The sequence below is a fragment of the Gallus gallus genome, chromosome 1 (assembly GCF_016699485.2).
Source record: "Gallus gallus isolate bGalGal1 chromosome 1, bGalGal1.mat.broiler.GRCg7b, whole genome shotgun sequence".
Taxonomy (NCBI): Eukaryota; Metazoa; Chordata; class Aves; order Galliformes; family Phasianidae; genus Gallus; species Gallus gallus.
Genome location: NC_052532.1, coordinates 147,615,768 through 147,641,669, shown reverse-complemented (window position 1 = coordinate 147,641,669; position 25,902 = coordinate 147,615,768). Strand labels below are relative to the sequence as shown.

Sequence of the window (25,902 nt, the reverse complement as noted above, 5' to 3'; positions counted from 1 at the left end):
AACTTCAGATGCAACTTACACTTTTATAAGTGCCCTATGGTAGATTATTACTAGAGGTATTGCTTCTCTGAGGAATGTGAAGAGCTTATCGGGAACCCGAGACCTCTGGCATGTGGGCTTAGTTCAGTGCCATATTTTTATATTAGCATTTCCTCTGTTCTATTGCCTCTGGTTTTGGCTGGAGTAAGCTATTCTTTGCAACAAGATTGTTAACAACTTTGATTTCAGGGTGCTTTGTTTATAGACTCTTGTAGCATTGGATTCTTTGTATTCATTCCTCCCATTTTGTAGACAAGCACACTTACTGTCAAGAGTTCCCGCTACTATCTTGTCATACTGCCTTCTTTCCTGCTACTGGTAGTGATTTTCTTAATTCTTCAGTGGAGAATGGAATACTTGAAGTTATAGTAGCTTTACACTTCTGGACAGTGATCTGAGCCAGGATACGCATTTACTGGTTGCTATAATAGATTTTAGTGGCTCTTTTTGCGAGTATTACTTAAGCTCTTAACAGATAACTGATCTCTTTCTATTAAGATGGTACCATCTACATATTAATAATGATAACTCTTATAACATTAAGTAGCAGCAAGATTTCTTTCAGCCCCTACTACATTTGTTATAAACAGAAAAGATAGCCTAGAGTGATATATAATAATTAATCCTAGATTTTAAAATCATCTGGAGATCTCCTGCTGCTGTGGGAAAAAGGAAGCTCTTTTGCTATAGTAGCTGTTTTGCTGTAGTAGCTCTGCTGAGATGATAAAATTGGCAAGCTGCCTTTTTTTTTCTTTACAGCAAACGTTTAACTCTTTCTGGTTTCATGTACCTTGTGATCAGTATTACTTCTTGCTATCACTGCAAAGCTAATTGCTTTGGAAAACTATATTTCTCCTATTGCTAATAAATTGTGTCATTGGATTTTTTTAATGCCATTTTCCTTTGCTTCTTTTGGGGAAGGTAGTTGTGAACATACTCACATGCTACCAGGTGTAGGTACATACTCTCTCTCAGCAGAGACTGGCCTTTGGCAATGAACAACACAAATGGTGAAAATTAATTTACCTTTTTCTTTCTCAGTCTTGTAAATCTCATGTTGTTGTTAGCAAAGGCAATGATATCCAATTTAAAAATGACATTTATCCTCCCAGTGTATTTTAAAATTTGCATTTTACAACTTTTTTTTTTTTTTTTTTTTTTAATGTTCTCTCTTTTTGGTGATTTCCGAACAGTTAATTTAATGTGATACATTGAATGGAAACTTATAGAGAGTGGCTTTTAATTAAGAATTACTCTAAGTGATGTCCCTTCTTCAGCATTTGTGAGGTGCTTATAATGTTTTTTTTTTTTTTTTTTCTTATACAGTGAATAAGAGGAGCCAAATTATAATTATGAAGCCACTTATTTGTTTGGCAGAAGTGCAATTTAAAACTAGTTGAGGATAAATCATTAAAATATACATTCATTACAATCTGCACAAACTTTCTTACACCAACCATACACATTCCTCACATCAAAGTCAAAATAATGTAATCACAACACCAACAAAATAAAATTTACCGTTGTCTTTTTACCACATCAAAACCAGTGTGTCGTGAGATGGCATCTCAACAGAAATGAATGCCTGCCATTTAGGATTCAGGACTCTGAGTTGAAAGAAACCTGGAGCTTATGTGAAATCATTCAGGAGAAACAGGTCTGTGGTAGTAAGTGCTTAAATAAAAGCCATACAAGGCTTTCTCACTAGCAGAGACAAGTGCTCATCATTTTGATTGTCCACAATAGAAAAGTTGCAATACATTTTGTGAAAAACAAAGGTATTATTTATGTTCATTATGTTACTCATGGTAGAGTGACTTTCTGATGAAACTGTAGCAGCTCTGTGAGGGTGAATAAGGTAAAAAAACAGTATTAATTTTGAAAGTCCATTATTCCTTCTAAAGTTTCTCACATTTATCTCTGTCTGAACTTAACATTATTCATCATATTTCATGGATAACTGAAAAAAAAAAAGAGATACAATAAGAACTTAATGGTGTTGTAGTCAAAACCATTTGTATATAGAGGCTTTAATTAGTAGGCTAAAAATCACTGCAGAATACTTGCAGACAAAGTAGTGGATATGTGTACAGGACCAAAACATTTCTGAAAAATTTTAAATACCATCAGTTTATCACGATAAATCTATTTTTTATAAAAAAAACAAACACACACACAAAAACATTAGAAAAAGGCACACACAATCTTGACATGTTTCTTAGTGTTAAAATAATAAAATAACTTTTACAATATCATACTTTTGTATCAGAACTTTAAACTTGAACACATTTTTCTTCCTATTTGAAACACAGCGTTTATGACTGAACTTTGGTATGCCAAGCTTCATTCTGGAGTGCTTTTACCACAGAGTTATGAATCTTTGTAGTTAGGAATTAAAGCAAAATTGCAGATGCAGTATTAACTGCAGCAGTGTAAAAAATTTCATTATAATGTTGTTTGTCATGGTAATCTTTTAAAGGAATTCATTACACATTTGTAAATTTATCAAATGAAGGACTGGGCAAAGGCTATGAAATTGATACTCTGGCAAACAGCAGTAATGTCTTTGCTTAGGTGATAATCTTCCTTACATTATTTTCTGCTAATTACTTTTTCTAATCACTAACCTTCTATATTTTCATCATAAACAATTTTTTTATCCGGTATAATGTGATTTATGTCTGCTTGCTTAGTCAAAACACTACCAGTGCAGTTCTTGCCTCTATGTGGTACTTTTTCATAAGTGGTAACTTCCAAAACATACAGTATGTTGTCATGGTAGAAAAGATGACTTTAACACAAGACATGTGTTTATATCATACTGGATCATAAATTATCAAAACTTTACTGGCCTGTTAATTTGGATAAGACTGAAACTAAAAGCAAGTAGTGATTTTATATTCCCTTTGCAAAAGGCTATCTTATTTTGTCACCACTCAATGCTAAGTACTTCAGAATCGTATGTATTACGTTACTAAGTTACAGATTTAATAATCTGTTTGAATTCCAGAACATGCATACATTGCCAGATGTTTCCAACTCTACTCTCACTACTTCTCTCTCCCACATATTTTGTTCATTTTCTTTCTCTTCCTCTTTCTGGAAGGCACAATATTATATTAATCAATCTGCATTGATTCTAAATAGGTGCTCTAATGGCACATGTAGCTAAAATTGGAAAGAAAACAAAAATAAGAACAGTGCCAGAATTATTCTGGAGGGAACCATATGGTTCGTAAGGTCAGAGTACAGAAAGGAAAGTAAGATGAGAGGAAATTAACCATAAAGGTGAAAATCTGTCTGATGCCAGTTTGGAGATTTTGGATATCCTGTTGGAAGAATAATATAATGGATTTTCTTTCATTTTTTTCCGTATCTGTATTTCTAAAAGCACTTGTTCTGTGAAATTTATTCCTGGTGGATGATCTGAGCTTGTTGTTATATCTATGATCAATCGCAGAACTGGTATGAAGTAATACTTCAGCATTATCTCAGTAATACTCCAGCACTCCTTTTCCCTACATATTTTGAAGTAAAATCCAGAGACATTGATGATTAGAATGACATAAATACATAAATACATAGAAAAATGCATGTAGAAGATACAATAATTCTCACATGTTTAGTGATTCTCATCACAGTTTTTAAAATTGACTCTTCTCTGTGGCTGGTTTTCTTCAGAAATATTTTTTGTCTTTTACTCATCTTTCTGGTAGCTCTTGCTTGTTCCTAAGTACTCATATGTGTTTGTTTTTCCGATATTCTTTTGGGCCCTTGCTGCTTTCCCTTTCTTTTTCTGCTTTCCCATTAAGCTATTTCTCTGCCTTTCTCTCATCTGATGCTACAAAGACAGAAAGATTTATCAAAACTTAATACTTGGCATACAATACAAAGAAACAAAAAATAGATGTGAAACACTTACAGGTATACAAGTCTCTCAATATGTGGAGGAAGCAGAAGATAGTGAAGGCATTCCTATAACCATTGGGGAATCACAGGTTTTGCTATCCAGCAGCAGTTTCAGTCCTAGCATTTGTAGCTGCTTGACTTCAGAGTCAGCACTCCGCATATGTGTGGTTACAATTCCCTCTTCTGTGATGGGGCCACCAGAATTTGTTTTGCCGGGTGCCTGGGACCTTCAAGGTTGTTAAAGAGGGAATAAGTCAGCCTGGTATCCAGGGACCTTGAAGATGTGATGAGGAGGGTAAAAGGTACTGATATGTGACAAGCTTGCTTACAGAGAATGACTTTAGAGAATAATAACTTATAAAACAGCACTAGTTACACTAATGATAGTATCAGGGGCAAGAAGCAAGGGAGTAATGGGTTTCACACACCTTCCCCTTCCCTGCACTTAAACTGTATGATCTTTTCAAAAATTTACCTTTAACTAAAGTACTAAATGCTGCAAAGTTCCCATAGTTGTAAGATGCAAAGGAGAGGAAACAAATGATGGGAATGTTCAGACTGTTCTAATACAAAGTGTAGAAATAATTTACATGGAATATCTGGTACTGATACACTGTCAAGATTCAAAGTGATTTTGTGCTTCGCTTGTCTTAAAGGTTTCTGATTAGAAGGCTGATGTGTTCCAAGTCTGAATACAAATATTTTGAACAATAGATTAACATCAAGAACTGTAACCAGAAATTGTTTATTCTCTTTTACTTTTTCATGTGCTCGCTTAAAAAAGAATCCTGGAAAATAATCAAACAAAAACAAAACAAAAACACCTGTTATTCTTTCTGCAATGTATTACTAGGCTTTTTCTTTTGGAAATATACTAAATAAACTGTACCTAAAATACTTTTGCATAGACTAATGAACTATTAACAAGTACAAAGTGACTTAAGTAGCATTTTAGCATATTACTATTTCAGTAACAAAATTAAATTCTCTATGCCTTTAAGAGGGAAAGCCAACTTGAAATTTAGGGATATTGTTAGCTCTGAAAATTTCTATTAAGTTTACTGTGAGGTAAAGTTTTTTAACGTTCTCAGAATCTTCTTGCATTAAAAATCTATTTGAAAGAGCATAATCTGACTTTCTGGAAATTCATGTAGCCAAATTTTAATGCAATGATATATCTCCAAGTTAATTTTTGAAGATTATCTAGGGCAGACATGCCTGACCTGTGACCCATGGTGGACTCAGCCTGGCATAGCCTGTCCTGTGACTGTCCTCTACCCCATGCCATCATGGTGGCATGGTGGCTTTTCTATCACCTGCCTTCCCTTCCCCATCACCCTAAATCATCCGTCCTCCCCTTCCCCATCTTCCTGATTAAGATTTGTAATAAACTGGTCAGACCAACATTTGAACCATTGTTTCTTAATCTCACATCGGGTATACATATATCAAAGAACCTCCTCTCCCTCCTGTAAATTGGAGAGAGACAATCATCTAGATACAACTACATTGCCATTGTCAGGGACACCTAATATAGTAATAATGAGTTTATAATTATAGGGACAAGATGGATCCTATGCTTATATTGTTGACTATATCCAAGTGGATGAGGACATAACATAAACTGTCCAAAAATAAGATCTACACCTTTTACATATGAAGGTAAACACGTGGGAGGACTGGTGACACTAGTTGATCATTCTTTTTCAGCCTTGTATGGTTTTCATGGATCCTTCCATCAGCCTATTCTTTCTGCTTTGATCCAGCCTATTCTTTCTTCTCATTTCCTTAAGTGGAACAGCTTGAGCGAAGACCCTGTCTCTGCATCTTCCCTATTTGAGCAGTTCTATACTGGAAATCTGAACTGAAGAAATTCAGTAACACCTGTTGGGTGGAGAAACAGGGCAGACATTGGAGAACAAGGTTTTGTGAGGTAGTGGATCTCAGATGGGGGCTGAGAGAATCACACATCAGAGATGCAGATGTAGGAGGTGGGAGCAGGGCACCTATGGAAAAGAGCTTCCATAACCTGGATCCAACCAATTTGGGTATTTGCGGAGAACAGACTGAGAGGGAGAGTGCATCTGCAGTATCTCTGTGATGGCTCACAGCCCAGTGATATTATGCTTGCCTCAAGCAATACTTAATAGTAAGTAAGAAGCACAATCAGCAGAAGCTACAGGGGATGGCAAAGCTCCTAGGAAAGAGGTGCAAAAACAAACAAGCAAGATAAACAGGCAGAGAGAAATGAAAACTAGAAACACAAATCTAGAAAAGGAATATAAATAAAAAGCAGTGAAAATAAGATCAATAAATATCAAGGCTGAAATAGAAAGGAATAGGTTTCTAAAGAAAGTCAGATATTCAAAGCAGCTGTGCAAACACAATTAGCATCTTGAAAAAAAAAAAACCAAAAAAACGTTGTATGTTTGAGACCCAAGTTTGTCTTGTTATTTTGTTTTTGTTTTTGTAATGAACTTTTTTTTTTTTTTTTTTTTTTTTTTTAAGAAGCTGTATTCTACGTCTACTACCTGCATTATACAAATCTCCTTTAGTTAGGTATAATTGCTGTGACTGTTTAGAAAACAGAGCTGGACCAAGGTGAATTAGGAAAATTAAACTAAAAGCAACACTGATTTGGGGTTAGCTTTTCCTACTTTGGCATCTATGTACATTTTTACTGTGATGTTATTTATCGAAGAAGCCCTTCTCATTAAGCACACAGTTCTTGCTCCTCATGGGCACAGATTCCACCTCTTCAGCCACACCACTGAGTTCAGCAATTCATGCCCTTCAGTTCACAACAGTTCCACAAATGCTTCCCTTCAACACCATGTCACATGTAACTGGTTTAAGCATGTTGTTATGCGGTATGCATGTTTTTATAGGTTAAATCAGGTGCAACCAGAGACAAAAAATACAGGAGTCCCAAAAATGACAACAAAACTCCCCCCAAAAAGGGGAAAGAAAAAAAAAGTAACATGAAGGAAGTAAATAAATAAGAGAAAGCAAATGAGAAGGTGAGAATAAAGGAATTTTAGGTCATCTAGGTTTACAGACTTCCTGTTTGTGGGTTTCTCAGGTTGCAAGATGCATTTAACTATAATCCGGAAGAAACATGAGTGACATCAGGACCACAGACAATTTGGTGGGATATTTATACTTTTAAAGGCCTCTTGATGCATTACTTATTTAAAAAAAAAAAAAAAAAAAAAAAAAAAAAACTTAGAGAAAGCATTTCAAATAAATTTTGAATACTGCTATATTTCAGAAAGGAGCTATGAATATTGCAGAAGCACATAAGATAAAAGGAAATTAAAGATACTGTACTGAATACTGGAAATATGCACAATGGATGGTATATCAAGTTACTTCATTTGGTATTTCTTTATTGATGTGAGGCATCAAGGAAATTCACTTTGTTCATCATCTCAAATAGCTCATTTTCAGTGTACAATGAGATGTTTTACTTCCTTTTCCTGAAATAAATCACAGTATAATTTTTCTGTTCCTACTTTCTCCTATCAAATGGTCTGTGATCATATCCACTTCCCTCTCAACAAAGAAAAGGAAATGGAAAATAATAATAATAATAAAAAAGGTGTGTATGTGTGTAAAATCCTTCATTAAATTGATTATTTTTTGAGACAATAATTTTAATACATTCCAGTAATTTAAGGAATTTTATTTCCTTGCCTTTAAAAATAAGTAATATCATTGACATAGATCAAGTTGAAAGTACAAATATAATTAGATAAATGAAAAACATATGGCTTTAGGTTATCTTGCCTGCCCTCATGCCAGTGTGGAAGTTTCTTAAACTATGTATTAAATGAGTAATTTTACTTAGCTTAAAAATTTTAGTAGTGCAATCCCTACTCCTCTTCAGGAAACAGCAAAGCACAGGAAATCTCATAGGACCTAATTCTGCCATTCTTACTCTGAACAGTCATTTGATCCATCATAATCCCATGAAAAGATTATAGAGGAATGTAATACTCAAAATGAAAAATCTATCTTATAAAAACAAGTTATGATTTCTGTGTTTAACTTTCAAAATAAATTATTACTTCTAATGCATACTCATATGAACATGTTGAAGGAAGACAATGAGGAGAATTTATTGACTTCAGTTATTTGTAACATTTTATTATTTCTAGAGCTTCATTTGAAAAATTCTAATTTCTTGGAGTTTAAAACATCAATAAACTTCACGCATGATGTGTAGTAGATAAAGTAGTTAACCTTGTTTGACACCTTAAATTAAAGTACACATTGACATTTCCATTTCCATTTCGTAAACACTGGACGCAGCTGAATAAAGGACACCTAAAAAGGAAATCAATTGTTACTTCTTCTTTTTTTTTTTTAATTATAATTTTTTTTTTCCTGTTGTACTGAATTCTTCTGGACTTCCTGAAGAAAATGTTAAATGTCCATTTAATGCAACTGACATTTTGCTCCCAAAATCTTCATACCATTCTTTTTTTTTTTTTTTTTTTTTTTTTCTTTTTTTCCCCCCTCAGTCTTGACTCCTTGCTTCTTGTTTTCCTCAGGACAGTGACTACTTTTTTTTTTTATTATTACTGGAGTGATTTGACTCAAAAATATCTTATGGACTGTACCTTATATTTATCTGTCTCCACAGAAATTGCCCCAGATGCCCCACAGAAATTATATCTCTGCCAATTTTAAATATATACCAGAGATCTTGACCTTTACTTAAATGTGAAATCTGATTGACTGTTTGGTACTTGAGGTTCTAGACCATCATAACTGATTTTTAATTTTAGAGATTCTCTTATTGAAGCCTTGACCTTAGTATCCATGAATCAAATCCTACATTATTTCCTCACACAAGTAATAGATAATTCATCCGTGGAAGAGAAAACAGAAGGCAGAGTAAAAAGACCAAAAGACCAGTAAATTAAAAGGCTATGAATAAATAAAATAACACAACTTATGACAAATTATTAGAATTAAGATCAGAATCTATCCTTCTCCTTTCTTAAAATTCAGAGAGCTTTATACAATTTTTTATTATTATTATTATTGTTTTTGTTTCAGAAATGAAAGAGGATATGGTCCTGAGCCCTCAGTTCTAAAGTATGTCACAGTATTTTAGTGAAAATTTTGCCTTCTTGTTTTTTCTTTGCTATGAACCATGTTTTCCCATTTTGTCATTTTCATTCACAGTGCCTCCAAGATAGGGTTTCACAGATTAAATTAATTTAATTAGATCACATGCTCTTTATAGAATCTTTATTTTATGCACATTTTTATGTATAATACCATCCCCTTACTGTTTAGAACAGTAAGTATGGTCAGTTCTTACTGTTACTTTCTCCCCTAAGGCACCCAGACTTCATATCAGTCATACACTCTTCCTCCAAATTTAGAATAGAAGTAACCCAGCTGATAACTGATCACAGTAGTGCAAGCCCCTCAAAAGTGGTTGCTGAATAACTCTGTCAGGTTATTTTTTGTCCTTTGAGTATTCTGTTTCTAGATGATCAGGGACTTAAATTACATCATCCAGACTTCATGGACTGGAAGCACAGTTTTGTTACAAAAGTAATAATCTATAGGCATAAGAAAGAAATATTTCTGGTTAGATACACTCACCTTGTAATCTTGTGTTTCTAGGGAGTGGTTGTTTCACGCTTGTTGAAGCTACTAGGTAGCCAGGCTGTGGGGCTGTCTCACTAGGTGAGGTCACAAAGTGTCCATCTGTATGTATCCATGGTAATACAGGCAGCCCATCTTACCACTAGTTCTCGACTTCTTGCTCTAGTCTGTGAGTGACTTTCTTGCATTCACATAACAGAATGATAAAATCAGGACAACATGCTGAACATGAGATTTTGGTAAAGATCTTACTTTTTCTTATTGGTTCACTTTTGCTATAACAGCATCTACCCAGAAGTCAGGTGATTTTTGTAGTTTCTGTTGGAAGAGCAACCAAATTGCCCCAAATGTGTCTACAAAACTTGCAGGTTTACTAATAGAAAAAAACAAACAAACAAAAAACAACAACAACAACAACAAAACCAAAACAAAACAACAAACACAACAAAAACCAAAAAAAACCCAGACCTTACTGTTATTTTATTTCAGCTCTCATCAAATTTTGTATCTTTCTTAGTTTCTGAGAACAGTACATGAGAAAATCCATTTTTATTTACCATGTCTTTGTGCCTACATAAATCCTCTATCAGTTAGGAAAAGCTAAAAATATATGTCTTTTAAGTATGAAAAATAGAAGACAATTTAAAAGGAAACATTATTTCATTGAAATTCAAGACTTTTTAGTGTTTGCATGATAATTTGATCAATTAAATTGTTCATTAATAGTGGACTTAATTCAGTGATAGGGTAAGATGTTCCTGTTTTTGTAATTAAAATAATTTTAAATTTAACTACTCTAATTTTACACGAGAATGCAAACAAGTTACAGTGCTATAGTTATTAAATAGTCGTTTCTTATCCAGATACTTCCTCTATAATATATAGTATATAAAAATTACATTAAAAGAATTAAATGCAAAATCAAGCCCTTGGAAGTCAGGAAATAATAGGGGTGAACCTTAATTTTTTCTCCTATATGCTTGAATGAGCTTGAATGTGGTGGAATCCTGTGGAAATGTTCATAAAATGGGAACATATTATCCTGTGCTGCATACCTCTTTTAGTGCACTGGAGTTTTAAGGAAATTTCTTAACTTTTATTCTTTCAGGAAAAAGTAAACATTTTCCATGTCTAATATAAAAATCCTCTAGCCCTCCACATCACACTGCTTTTCACATACATAATAGTGATGTGAGATCTTTGATATAGGTGTATGAACCAAAGTATTGTCTTAGCAATAGAGCACGAAAGAAAGTTTCAGTCTGGCATAGCCTTTTTTTTTTTTTTTTTTTTTTTCCTGGCTGACCTCTCAGGTGCTACTACACTAGGCCTTACTACTGTTGTTTTACTAGAAATGCAAATTGAACACCCATAATTAATTTTTTGTTGCCTGGTATACAGCTAGCTTTCCCCTATAGGGAAGAAGAAAAGAAGAGGATGTATAATCAAGTGTCTTGATTATGTATTGATACATGATAGATGATTATATCTTACTAGAAGCTCAGTATGCTATGACAAAAAAAAAAAAAAAATGCATCTAGCATCTTTTTAACAGGAAAGGGTTTCAGCTGAGAAGTGGAATCTCAAGCTACGTAGAAAGCTAACAGCTAGTTCCCCAAGCAAAACTACAGTGAACTGAGTAAAATGCATATTCTTTCTTCTTTCTAGAATGAAGCAGCAAGATGTGCTCAAACACTAAGATGAAAATAAGAAGGAATAGAGCAGATCCTCTGGTATAGATTTAAATGCAAAGGAAATAATTGTCTTTTATTCTGATTTCTGCTGGTAGACATATCTAAAAAAATGCCTCTAAAATTTTTGGAGATCTTCTTAAAAGTAGAATTCTTAGTTCATACAAACAGTGAGATGTTTAGTTTATTTATTTATTGACTTTTATCCTAGTTACCTATATTAAATTTTTACTTTGAGCAGGAAAATGCTGAGATTATGAGTCTGTAGGTATCTGAGTTACAACCTTAAATGACTTCCCTAATTTCTTGTGGTGTTGATGGATCTTTCAAGTAATTTCATCTGTTACGTGCTGTTAATGTGTCCATTTCGTCCTATGATTCCCTTCTCCCTTCAACTGCCTATTTCTGCACCTTCATCAGTTTATCAGGTCTATGTTAATGTGGGCATTTTTGTAGCTGTGCAGAGATCTAGACTTGGAAACTGACCTATCTGAAATGAAAACTATGCAACAACAACAAAAGGTCTATGCATTCATATAAGTAACTTTCCCAGGTGAACACAGGGCACTTCAGCTGAGGAAGTAAATGAGACTAGAGGGAGTGAATCTGGCACTGAGCAGAAATCTACGTTATTCTAAGCTCTTCTTAGAGACTTGCACATTTTTAGATTTGCAAATTTAAGATGTGCCCATATCCTGATAGCTGTTTATTATCACTTCTACAAGCACATTACAACATTTCTTAATATTTTTTCCCACTCACAAAAATCTTGAATTATTTCTGAGTTATTTTACTTTCACTAGCTTCCACTATGGCATAATGCATAAATCTTCATTTCAGAAATTAAAAAAATATTTGTAGCCTTTTACATTCACATCTTTAAACTTCATAGTCGTTTGCTAATTGCTCAGAAAATGCTAATTTATAAAATCTCTGATTAGAAAAAGCTATTTTCCACTACATTTCAAGTTTATTACCTTAGTTTTCATCATTGATTTTTAAATTAATTCATCTCAATTGTAGAAGATATAGTACACTAATTCTTATCTTTCCATTAACTGTCAACATTAACATTTTCAGTGGTGTACAGTTTATTCTCTATGACAATGGTATTATATGAAGATTTCATCTTTTTTAAGGCAGTTTTATGGGATAGTCTGTTAAATAATCTTGCCTCAGTTTAATTCATATGTATCAAGAATGTTTAAAACTCTGTTACTTACGATTTCTCATGGTATTTCTACAGCAATGGAGCTAGCATAATAGTCATAATTACCCGAGTGTTAAACATTGCCATTTCTGCACTGAATTTTAATCATTACCTAAAATAAATAAATAAATGCAATAAAAAAGCATAACTCTTCAATTATTATTTTCAGCATCTTAGGCATTTATATAAGCAGTAATTTATTATAATGAATTATAATAAGGCATATCATGTCTTCCTCATTCTTGTTCAAATTACTTTGCTGGTATCAACCAAAATAGTGTTGTGCAAAGAAGCAAATAATAAACAAAATATTACTCTATGGACTGGAAAAGAAATTGAAATTAGCAATTCAGAATATTAAATAGCATTAACAGTTTATCACTATTTACAGGAAACAGTTTCGAAAATTTATCAATCCAAACACCACTGAAGCAGTATTTCATTTTATGAATTGTTGCATTCTGAATGGTTATATGCATATGAAATCTCTGAAAATACAATCTAATCTATGATATCAATTGCATATTCATATACTTTCATCCATTCTACTATACTGTACTGAGAAACTTTCTGTAACTTTCTGAATATGCTTCAAGCTCAGTGTTCAATATACTGCAAATATAAACATACAGCCAAAGAGAAGGTGGTTCAGTATGTTTGCTACTATAATTTTAAAAATGCTTATTACTATAATGCATGCATTTTTCCTAGTTACATTATTTAAAAAATATATAAGAAAAAAGTAACAAAAGAATCCCAACATTTTCTAGTTTTTATAGTTGAACCTGTATAATCAAACTTCATTCAAAGTTTAGCTTCTCATGAAATGGATTTATGTTTATTTATGTCTCTGCAGCTTCTATGGCTGTATTAAACTGTGCCTTTCAAAAATAATCTGCTCTGTGTTGATGCAGCAAACAAGAAGAAAAGTGTGGCTAGTTCTGTTTAGGAAGGCATATATCAACCATAGAATAGAATCGTAGAATCATAGGATACTACGAGTTGGAAAGGACTCTTAAATGTTATCTAGTCCAAGTAACCTGCAGTAAAAAGGGACATCTACAACTAGATCAGGTTTATCAGAGTCCAGCCCATCTGGACCTTGAATGTCTTCCTGGATGGAACATCCACCACCTCTCTGGGCAGCTTCTTCTAGTGCCTCACCACTCTCATTGTAAAAGACTTTTTCCTTATATCTAAACTAAATCTACCCTCTTTTAGTTTGAAAACATTTCTCCTTATCCTATCACAACAGTCTCCACTAAAGATTCTGTACTCTTCTTTCTCACAGACACCCTTTAAATACTGAAAGACTGATAATCAGGTCTCCCTAGATCCTTTTGTTCTCTAGACTGAGCAAACTCAGCTCTCTTGGCCTATCTTCATTAAGAATGTATTCCATCCCGTCGATCACTTTTGTGGTTGTTCTCTGGAGGTACTCCAACAGGTCCACATTTCTTCTGTACTGAGGATTCTACATCTGGACACAGTACTCCCACCAGTGCAGAGTACTGTGCACTAGGGAAGGATCACCTCCCTTGACCTGCTGGCCACATTTCTTCTCATGCAGCCCAGGATCTGGTTGGCTTTCTGGACTGTGAGGGCACATTGCTGGCTCATGTCCAGCTTCCCATCCACCAGTACCCCAAGTACTTTTTGTAAGGGCTGTGCTCAATCCCTTCATCTCTCAGCTTGTACTGTTATGGGGGGATTGTCATGACCCAGGTACAAGACCTCGCATTTGGATTTGTTGAACCTAATGAGATTCTCCTGTGCCCACTGCTCCAGCCTGCCTAGGTCCATCTGGATGGCATCTCATCCCTCTGGTGTGTTGACCCCACTACACATCTTGGTGTCATCTGCGAACTTCCTGAGGGTGCACTTGATTCCACTGTCACTGTCATTTATGAAGATATAAAAGAGTACTGATCCTAGTGCAAACCCCAGTGGGACACAACTTGTCACTGATCTCCTTTCAGACATTGAGCCACTGACCACCAGTCTTTGGACATGACCTTGTAACCAGTTCCTTGTTCATTGAATAGTCCACTTATTGAATCCATATCTTTCGAGTTTGGAAATAAGAATAGGGGACTGTGTCAAAAAGGCTTTACTGAAATCCAGGTAGACATAGGGGGTTTCCCTTGTCCGCTAATGTAATTATGCTGCCACAGAAGGCCGCTAGGGTTGTCAGGCAAGACCTACCCTTGGTGAAGCCATCCTGATTATCCTGTATCATCTCTCTCTCTTCCATTTGCCTCGGCATAGCTACCGGAAGAATCTGATCCATGATATTCCCTGGGGTTAGGCATTGACTTGAAGTTAACAGCTCAGTAGTTCCCTGGGTCATCCTTTCTACCTTTCTTAAAAATGGGTGCAATATTGCCTTTTTTCCAGTTGCCTGGGACTTCTGACCACCATGACTCTTCAAATATCATTGAGAGTGCCTTGGTGAGTATGTCATCCTTTATTTACGTAAATTTAACTTGCTATGAGTCTCATTTATAAATAAAAACTTAATTCCAAGTAAAGATAAACATATTTTGTAATAACTACTCACCTATTAATAAAGCAGATATGCTGTGCAAGTTGAAATTATGAAAAAAATATTTTCCATCCTAGTAATTCTTTTGTACATTTCAATTAAAATATTTAGGTATATTAGCCTTAGAACAAGGCACAAAAGCAAAACCTAGAAAAGAAAAAGAGACTCCTGTCATTAAATACAACATATTTTTTGTACATATTTCTGGCCACCTGATATGGGAATGATTTTGTTTAAAGAACAACCAAAACTATCAGACTGTGCAAATGCCAGCATTCAATGATGTTTTCATTGGTATAATTATATAGCATTTTCAGCTTTGATTTTGCACAGAGGAATGTGGTAGAGAAGTAAGGTATTCCATTGGAATTCCAGGATTATCATCTGTATTTACAGAATTATATATGCGCTTTACAGATCTCAGTAAAAGCACACCATCCTTGCTGTCTGTTCTTGAAAAACATGAAAATCAGTAAACATGATGCTTCAGAGAGATTTAGAGAAATATTTAATATCAATATTGTTTATATGTTTACTTGACCAGAAAAAAAAAAAAAAAGTATAGTTGTTCTATTTGTGTTGTTTAAGCCATGTAAAAGACAGCATGAACACTTGTCCCTTTAGTAGAAGTGACTTTCTCAGGTATTGAATCCACAGCTCAATATTTTTGGTATGCTAACAGTGTTGAGTAAACCCTCAATAGTGTAACAATTTGGAGTTTAGAGGTTCAAAAGTTAATATGATTTAAATATGAAACTGGGATACAATTAGCTCTGTAAGGTGATATGTTATAGATTTTAGCTATTTGTTTATTGTACTACTTTTTCTTAATTCCTATCTAACAGTGCTTAATTTTAATTTTTATTTTTATTTGTGTGTGTGTGAGGACAGCTAAGGAGAATGCATTGTTGTGTGAGTTATAAAATTGACCAGATTGCACTTTGCCTGAATAGAATGATGAGTCAGGCTCTTATCTCACAGACAGAATTCGAGCTCAGTTTGGAGCCATCTACTTCCAGAGAAAGTGCAAATCAGAGGAAGTGCTGACAGTTGTTGAACGTCTTCCTATATGTTTTCAAGAGTTGTTCTATCTTCTCCTCCAGGACAGATATTTTATCTTGTAACTGATGTATCTTTATGAGGATAAATCTTACAGCAATTTAGAAGAAAGAACCTCAGGTTACTCTTCTGAAATATATATATATATATATATATGTACATCTCTCTCTCTCTCTCTCTGAAACTGTATGGATTCATAGAATAGATCTATGTTTCAAAAGAGGATTAGAAAGCAAGTAATTGCCATACTCTTCAGAACCCCACTCAGGCACAGCTGGGGCAGGGACTGTGTAAGACATCCCTTAGGCAGTGTTGTAGTAGAATGCAGAGGTAAGACAAGCTCCTGGCTGAGGTACATCCTGCCAAGGTGCTCAATGCTGTGCATGCAAGATTTGCACTTTGAAATGATCCTGTAGCTTTTCACCTTCTTCTTCAGTTTCTTGCTGTGAAAATGCTGTGTTCAGAGGTTTCAAACTCAAATTAATCCTGTCATTTTGAACAGAAAAACTTAAGTTCAAATTATAAGATAAATCTGAGGGAATTAATACAACAGCTAGAATTGGGTGTAGTGTGAGTGTGATCCAGTTATGCCGTTTATTTGGTGCTAGAGATGGAAAACAGACCATGTCTCTGTTTCATTTGGAAGTGTAAAAGTATCCAGTAAGGTGGGAAGGCTTCTGCAGTTCCTTGCAGTTGGGGTGAAGCAGGTCTGAAGTAGTGACCTGAGATGACCGAAGAAAGAACGCAAATAGATAAACTATACAAAAAAGTGTATGACAGAATGTAGAATTAGAAGACCAGTATCTGTGGAGGAAAAATATTTGGGGTGAAAATACTAAACATTACAAAATTACAAGGAGGAAAATGGCAATAAAAAAAAAGGGGGCAAAGCAAATGGATAAGGGGTAAGTTTTATAAATTATTTATCCTGTGAAATTTGACTCTTTTTTTAAATACACATCTATTAAGAAAATAATCAACATGAATTTTCTTTGTAACAGTCACACATCCAACAATGTCTGGAAAACAAATGCAAGATTCGTGTTCATCTAATACAATACTGACAGGCAACCCAGAGTAATGGATTTACTGATATATTCTTAAGTTATTGATGCTGCAAAATGTGGTAGAACACATAATGGGAGAAAGAATATCAAACACATTTTTATCCAGCATCTTCCTTCAGTGTGGATTTTATCTCAGTCATGTTCCTTTTAAAAGGGATTTATATTATTTTTAGCACCTCAAATGATTATTGGGAGCACTTGCTTTAACAGAAAAGGACAGATATTAATAATGCCGTTAGAATTAATGGGTTTCAAGTAATTGAAGAGATTTGTTCTTTGTTTCATAACAGAAGTAATCTCATCTGTAATGGGAAAGATTGAAGTGGTTCATGTTCTTTGGAGTCAGAAGTTCACTGCAATTAATTGCCTTCTACACCATTCAACATGTGTTCTTTAAATAAGATCTCATGTTAAAATTCATTGTCAGTTATGCTTCCCACTATCTGACTACCAAAGCACATGTGTAGTGACAGGAGCAGAGGTGGTTTCATTTACCTTTTCATTGTTAAATGTCCATCAGCACCTACTATGCAAAGGCTTTCCCAAGTTATCAGCTACTTATGGCAAACTGTTAAGTCTCACCTCTACAGGGCTTTCATTTCAGTTGCCACAGAAATTCATGTAACAGGAAGTTAGAGGTAGATAGCTTAACCAAGATTTAATATAAAAGAGAAACCTCTGGATGAACTGTCATGTGCCTACTTGTTGCACATTTCTTAATAAAGTGATATGTAAAATTTTTATGTTAGTATATGTGACAGATTCCAGATATTCTGGCAATAATCTTCATACTTACACAAGCATACTTAAAGCTTTGCTTTAAAGTAAGCCTATGGATCTGCAAATGACTGCTGCAGCTCTAACGCAACGCAGCTGAGAAAAACTTGATCAACTACTTGGTGTACACCAATATTCCTTACCTTTACCCCATTCATTCTGATAAAGACTCCTTAACTCTTCAGTCCTAATTTAAGCATGTATTGAAGAGTGAATCCTATCAATAACTATTTCGGTGAACTACACAGCGGACTGTCTAAGAAATACCTACAAACTATACAGAATAGTTGCTCAAATGATGAATTTTCAAAGAGATGACATGAAAAAAATGGGACTACTCTTCTAGCTATTTTTGATCAGAATAGCATGAGCCAGTTCTTTCCTCCAAGGAGCAAGATAGACATAAAATCAAAGTAAATGGTTTAACTAAAAGGCTAGATAAGGTCTATAAGTTATAGAGGGTAGGAACTTGAAAGTTTCATGTAATAAAGCTGAGTGGCAAAATTGCCAGGTACATTTTTGGTCTAGTCCATAATGAAAACTCAAAATGAGTTTTCAGTGATATTGACTTCCTTCTACTTAAAGGACAATTTGTAAAGTAGTGACTATAAACAATAAATAGATTAGGAGTGTTAAAAAAACCCACAAGAATCTGTTGAAATCCTTGAGATAAGAGAGACATACAAGAAGTTAAATTCCAGCTCTGAAAAAGCCAATAGCAGCATTTCCATTTAATCCACTGTGAGTTAGGATTTCACCCAGAAATATGAGCTGAGCATGAGTAAAAGAAAAAAATATTATTTTTTCTTATATAACATCTTATGTTTATGTACAACATGTATTACACAGCAAAAGGCTTTAGGAACTTCATAGAATAAACCAGAAACAAATAACTCTTTATTACTCAAAACATAAAGTTATTTCAATTACAAAACTAAAAAAAATCAGAACTTTGTGGAGAAAATTATTGTATGAGAACAGTTCCAATGTTCTTAATAAACATACGTGTTCTCCTTTGAAAAACAGCTCTTAATATAGTTCATATCTATTGCTATACTTTGCATTTCTGTAAGAATCAGAGGGAAAAAAATCTACTGAATAACAACACCTATTTCTTTACTTTGTATTTTATATGAAAACTTGCGATTATATTTCATATTTTTTATAATCTGGAGCCTTTTTGTACTTCAAGTTCGTGGAGCCAGTGCAACAATGAAGCTGTGTCATTTAAAGTATTTTTGCTTACTGATATTGTTTAGGATACTCCCTCAGCCTTCTCTTCTTTGAGCTGAACTACTCCAACTCTCTCAATCTCTCATCATAGAAGAGTTGCTCCAGTCTTGGTAACCCTCTGCTGGACTCTTCCCAGGGGGTCCACATCTCTCTTGTTCCAGGGGGCCCAGAACTGGATGCATTGCTACTGGTGCAGCCTCACCAGTGCTGAGTAGAGGTGAAAGATCACTTCTTATCAACTGATGACAATACTTTGCTTAATGCAGCCCAAGATACCATTAGCCTTCTCAGTGGTAAGGGCATGTTGCTGGCTCTTATTCAACTTGGTGTCTACCAGGATTCCCAAGTTCTTTTCAGCAGAGCTGCTTACCAACTGGAGCTGTTCCTCCCCAATTGCCAGTCTTAACACTTCTCCTTGTAGAACTTAATGAGTTTTCTGTCAGCCCATTTCTGCATCCTGTAGAGATCTCTCCGGATGGCATCATCACTGTCTTGTGAATTAGCCATTCCTTCCAGTTTTGTGTCCTCAACAAATTTACTGAGAGTGTATTCTCTATAACCACCAATTGAATCCTAAAAACTGTTTTAAAGTATGACTAGATAAATGATACAATTTATACAGTAGAGACTTTATCAAATATTTAATGAACGATAAGGTGACTGAATGCCTTATGAAAGTCAGCAATGCTGTGATTTCTAATGAATCATGTTGATGCTGACTGCTGTGCACTATGCATAAGTACTTCTTTATTAAATACAGATTTCACTCAAAGTTCCTCAGGTACAGTATATTTTGTGTAGGAAGACCTGGTTTTGAAATGCATTTGGAAAAAGCTTGACCACATAACTTCCTGTTTATTTTCTGAATTATGAACCAGATGGCCAATTTCAAACATATCTGCATATCTACTGAAATCCAAGCAGAATAGATGTACAATCTCAATGTCTTTTGGGGAATAGCTGACTGCATGCTGAATTCCCTCCAAAATGAAACAGGAAACCTTGACTAAATAAATCTCACTGCCTAAATAAATTGATGATATTTTAATGTCTCTAGGCAATATATCTCAATTTTAAACAATCTAGGCTTGTAGTCCATAGACATCAGCAAGCAGTTTAGAGAGTGATTCCTCTGATCTATTAAACATCTTAAGAGAAAAGCAATTTTTAATGTTACTTGTAAATACAGGGGTTTAAAATTTTCTTCCTCCTCTACTACACATTCTGTGATATGGGATTAATTATTTGTACCCTCAGTTTTTATCATGAAAAATATACCATGCCTTGCCACTTGCCGTTTAATATTTTTGTAAGATGTGCTTTTTAGTTTAACCCAGCAGGCAGGCAAGCACCATGCAGCTGTTTGCTCACTCCCTCATGCAGAAGGATAGGGGAGAAAATGGAAAAAAGGTAAAACGTGGGTTGAGACTATGACAGTTTAATAGGTCAGAAAACAAAAGGAAAATAGTATTAATAATAATGTTAATATATAAAGCAAGTGATACATAATACAATTACTTACCATCTAAAAACTGATGCCCAGCCAGTCCCTGAGCAGCAGTGGCTGTTCCACCCAATTCCTTCAGTTTCTGTAGTTCAGCATGATGTCATAGGGTATGAGATACCACTTTGGCCAGTCTGGGTTAGCTGCCCTGGTTCTGTCCCATCCCAGGTTCTTGTGCACACTCAGCTACTCTTTGGCAAGGCAATGTGAGAAGATGAAATGTCCTTCATTCTGTGTAAACACTACTCAACAACAACTGAAATGTCAGTGTGTGATCAACATTTTCATTCTAAATCTCAAACACAGCACTATACCTATACTACTAGGAATGAAATTAACTTAATCCCAGTCAAAACCAGTACAATGTGCTATGTATTATCTATGTACTTTAAATCTTTACCTATGTACCTTTAAATCCTTTAACAAAATGTAGTTTTGTTATTAGGATAAGTTGTCAAAGAATTACTTTATTGAAATCTTGGCTTTATATTTTTTTTATCATCCTATTTTATATGGTCTATTGTAGAAAATGTTTAGCTTACAAACTATTGTTCAGGTTTGCCTCTGTTCTGCTATAATGCTGACTTGAGCGAGATAGATCAATTTATGATGAAAATAAAAAGACATCACTTCCTATTTCTCAAACCATTAATTCACTCATTATAAAGTAGATCTTCCACATGTGCAACTCCACAAATTGTCTTAAATGAATTAAAAGCTGCATGAATTAGGTGCTTTACTTTTTAGATTTTGTAATTTACTGTTATTACTGATTGGTACTTTTGGATAAAAATGTTTTTCTCAACTTAATTACTGTTCTCAAAGTTATTTGTGAGTGTACTTACACAGATAGCTATGTAAATAATTATTATGCATTCTGAAATTTTGAATATAGCTCTCTGAGAAAAGTTACGAAAACAGGAAGCTGTCTATCATATTCAAGGTTAGATAACAATTAAAAAGGAAATCTTATGGTTGATATCGTAGCTGTACTATACCCAGTGTCACAGAAATGTTCCTCAAGGTGTTGGCTATAAAAGTTAATAATTCAGTGGACATCCACATTCTTCCGCTTAATGAACTGTTAAGACTAAGATACCTGGGAAAGAAGGACTGGAAATTAAGCACTGGGCATTATGACATTTCCTACCAAAGCAGTATCAGATTCAGTTTCAGAGAAGATCATTCCTAGTTCCTCAACAGTCTGTGCTTCTTTAATCATAGCTGCATTATAACATGTGAATAGTTCTTTCTTTCGTAAATTTTGTCTATTGAACAAACTGAAAGACATCATTACAGATGACCCAATTGTATGATGACAACAAAATAAAGTGAAATTTAATTTAATTTCTGAATAAGTATTAGTAAAATTGATAGGTAGAGCACTCTTGACAATTACCTTCAAGAAAAATAGTGACATTGCATTTATAAATTTATCTATTTAAATCTATAGATTACTTGCAGTATAATTCAGTAGATATTAAACATTTATTTTAAGTTTCAGAATATATCTATATATTTTCTACACCCCTAAATTATCACCACAGGCCTTTTTTCTCAGTGGGAGAAAGTTTGTTTAATATTTAAAATTAAAACATTGAAAATACTTAAGAAGGTATACATTATCTTTTATATTGAAGAGTAAGATTTAATTATTTTACAGTCAGATAGACAAAACTGATATTTGTCAAATAGCTGTTAACTGAAAATATATTTTCACAGTATTTAAAAGCATGAATGTGAATCTATGGTTATTTAATTTGCTGAGGGAAGAAAAAAAAAGACAGTTTTTTTCAAGTTATTTTCAATAAGGAGAGAAGCATTTGCATCATAAGCAGACATATAGGCTTTCATAGCCATTTTAGTGAACATTAGCAGGTAGCTGGACTTATTTATTAAAATGTATTTGACACTGTGTTTTCCAAATGTGTGTTTATATAGAATATGCCAGGCTGACACTTTCAAATATTAATTAGCTGTTCAAATGTGTTGTGTATCAAAGCACATCTGCTCTGTGGCACAATGCAAAAACAAATGGCACATTGGCTTTTTGGATGGGCTGATAGGGTCATGTAGATCAACTTGTTCCTAGCTTCACTCAGAGACTTTCATCAGTGTCTTGCAGATTATGACATTATTTGCATTTTCAAAGCTACAGTTCTGGCATGCCAAAATTTTCTCAAATTTCTTTTTCAGGATTGTCATTTGAGTAACGAAATTAAACTTTTCTTGCTATCTTCATGGAGTTTCAGCATAGATCCTCTGAAGAGTCTAACAGTTCTCAAGGTATAGACAGCACTGGCATGACATATCTTTCTGTTCATGCCATTGCAAAGTCAGTAACATTAAGCAGAAGAACCAAAACTGAAAGCAAGAAATAAGTCAGGATAGTTCTGCTGGATAAGAGTATAGAATAACTTGAGTATTTCTCTTGTTCCGAGGGTGGCTTTGTCCTGGTCACCCAAAAGTTCCCTAATGCAGCATATGAAAGCAAATGTAGATCATTTTCTGGAGACCTTGGTGTCTGATTGAGCAAACCTCATCCTCACTGTATGAAGAGGTGAAGCAAAGTTTTCTAAACATTCTTGTGTCTACATATGAGTTAAGTTTATATATTTTTATTAAAGTCAGTGGAGATCAAGATCTTAGTCTACTTTAGTTTGGAGTGGGCTTCGCTGCTTAAGTCAGGATTGTAGACTAAATGTTGAAGACTAATCCTGTTTGTCAATGTTTCTAAAAAATAATTTACACTGAGCAATGAACAAACAGTAAATCTGCTGAATTATCCTTGGGACATTAATCTCCTTATAAACATTGGGTTTTGCTTTGTTTTGTTTTGTTTTTAGTTGTCAGTAGATAGAAAACAGTGCTCTTGACAGCTGGGAGTATTCAGTTGACAACTGAGCAGTTCATACAGTCTGTGTGTTTTTCATAAGAGGAACCATAAAAGAAAGATCTCCTCCTGCTCTCATGCATATATGAATAGCTTCATGTAGGATGCACACTACATGCAAATATCAAAACAAACGTATTTTGATAATCTTTTAGAAGATGTTTGGAAAAAATTGACAACTGAGGTGAAATTCTTTAGAACTGGTAATGATAAATGCATTAGTTACTCAATAGACCAAAAGTTTTATTGGCTATATATATCTTGATCCTCATATGTTTACAAATAGAAAGTAGTATGCAATTTTAGAAATTACAATCACAATAATCCTGTTTGAGGTTGGCTATTTCTGCCCATTAGAGAACTGAGCACCCTACATTATAGCTGAGTATAAAAGCTACTTATGATGTTGGTACTACTGAAAGGTTGCAAAGTGCATTTGCAGTATGACATGCAGATGATATTTTCTGCTTCTATTAACTGAATGTTTTGAAATGGGTGTTCTTGATGAGAAAAGTGAAAGAAAAACAGATTTCCATTAGCAGGGAGAACTTCAGAGCTCGTTCCACTGTTGGCAACTGAAGTAGTATTAAGTCATTAGTATTTTTTCTGTTCTCACAAAGAGTAATATTTTAAGTGCAGGTAGAGTAACAAAAAAAAAAAAAAAATCATATTATTTTCCATTTATCTTGGCTTGTTTTGTTTTTGTTTTTATTTTCCCCAGGCTCTTAGTTTTAAGAAATATAGTTGAAATTGATAGTTTTCTTCTCATTTTTTGTCCACTTTTTTCCTGCTTAAGCAACTGACTTGCAGTATATCTCAGCTGTCATTATAATGATAGAAAACATCATGATGCAGCAGAACTTAGTCAATTTAATTATATAGAATATACAGTGAAATTATTTTTGATAGAGATGCACCTGCTGAGGCTTCCTACCAGGATAGTTCACAATTAGATACTGTGTAAAAAGTTATTAGAAAGTTCATTTAAACAATTTCTTTCTCAAGTGTAGCAGGATAATGTTTCCCTGATGGAAGGGTCAAAACTCTGAAGAGATGTTTGCTTCACAAGTAAGGCAGATTATACGGTCTTGTCCTAGTAAAGGCCAACTAAAGACCTAGACCATCTTTAAAAAAAAATGCACAGATCTAAGACCAACACCAAAAAGATATATATTTTCTTTTTCTGAAAGAAAGAAAATTGTCAAAATATCACGGCCTGCTATTGGATTTCTAATAATAGCAAAAAGAACAGTCATAAAAGGCAGAAGAAGCTTTTTACAGAAAATGTTCAGGAAAAATGAGCTGAAGTGTAGTCAGCCTTCTGTTGAAAGCCTTACTGTTTGCATTTTAGATTAAACTTCTCCACATCAGTACTACTAGGAAGTATTACATAATTCATCAGGTGGATGACCTTCTAATGTCAATCTGCTCATTGTGTTACATCCAGAGACTAAGGCAAGAGCTTATTGTGACAACATGAAAGTCTCCCATAAATAAATTCATAGCTCAAATTTGCTGACTGATAGAGTGTCTACTATGTGATATTAGTACAGCTTATTTTGCCTAAGAGTTGTAATAGTTTTGTGCCATTTTTCTCATAAATTAAAGTGATTACTAAAGTAATAATGCAATCTTGTGCAGTTTGTATTAGTTCATAAAACTGCCATTCCATATTGTTCCATCTATGGAGACTGTGTTTTAGTAGTGTGAAAAAGATGCACAAACCATTCTGCATGGCTTTGTCAACTTCTTGTTTCAAACAAGTTTGAATATTGTACCTGAAAAAAGTATATTGTCCCTTTAGGAGATGTTTCAAAATTTCAAGAGCATTTATTCAGGAATAATTATACATCAGGAAAAAAAGTTCTGTCTTCTTACAGTTTTAGAATGACAATTCTCTTCTTTGAGGTCATCATGTCATTGATATACATCAATAAAACCATTTAAAAAAATGTATTTTAGGAGTATACATACAGTCCTTCAGTAATTTCCAAATATTATTTTAGCAGCAACTAAAGAAGATTCTCATGGAAGATCATCAAGTACATTGAACTAAAGAATAAAGCAACATGTTTTCAAAAATACAAACGATCTGAGGCAACATCCACTATCAATACAGGCTGGGGGATGAAAGGATTCAGCACAGCCCTGCAGAAAAGAACTTGGGGTACTGGAGGATGGCTGGACATGAGCCAGGAATACAATTAGAAAAGTTATTCTCTGTAGATTGTTAACATAACAGTTTCCAATAGATACCTTAAAGAAGACACTTAATAACTTATATTAGAATATTGTCCACAGAAACCATAGGCATAAAGGAAATTTGAGAACTTAAATGTATATCTAT

The 25,902-nt window shown here is 34.2% G+C and overlaps 1 protein-coding gene and 1 long non-coding RNA gene across 20 annotated transcripts in view; one reads left to right on the top strand and one right to left on the bottom strand.

Moving 5' to 3' along the window:
- The window catches only part of GPC5 (glypican 5), a 676,292-nt gene that overhangs the window by 378,491 nt on the left and 271,899 nt on the right, over positions 1 to 25,902 (top strand). For 2 of the 19 annotated variants that reach the window (XM_040653898.2, XM_015274655.4), the window contains one exon: positions 14,875 to 14,928. The exons of 15 other annotated variants lie outside the window; for them this stretch is intronic. In XM_040653898.2, the coding sequence (XP_040509832.1) occupies positions 14,875 to 14,928 (54 nt within the window). Of the gene's footprint in view, positions 1 to 14,874; positions 14,929 to 16,003; positions 16,137 to 25,902 lie in introns of those variants that run through there. 2 more of the 19 variants (XM_040653903.2, XM_040653870.2) reach the window with 2 other exon arrangements.
- On the bottom strand, positions 600 to 9,811 carry LOC121107792. Its single transcript, XR_005842202.1, has 3 exons — positions 9,574 to 9,811; positions 3,962 to 4,175; positions 600 to 3,880 (listed from the first exon to the last, which is right to left on the bottom strand). It is a non-coding gene; the product is annotated as an uncharacterized LOC121107792 (long non-coding RNA).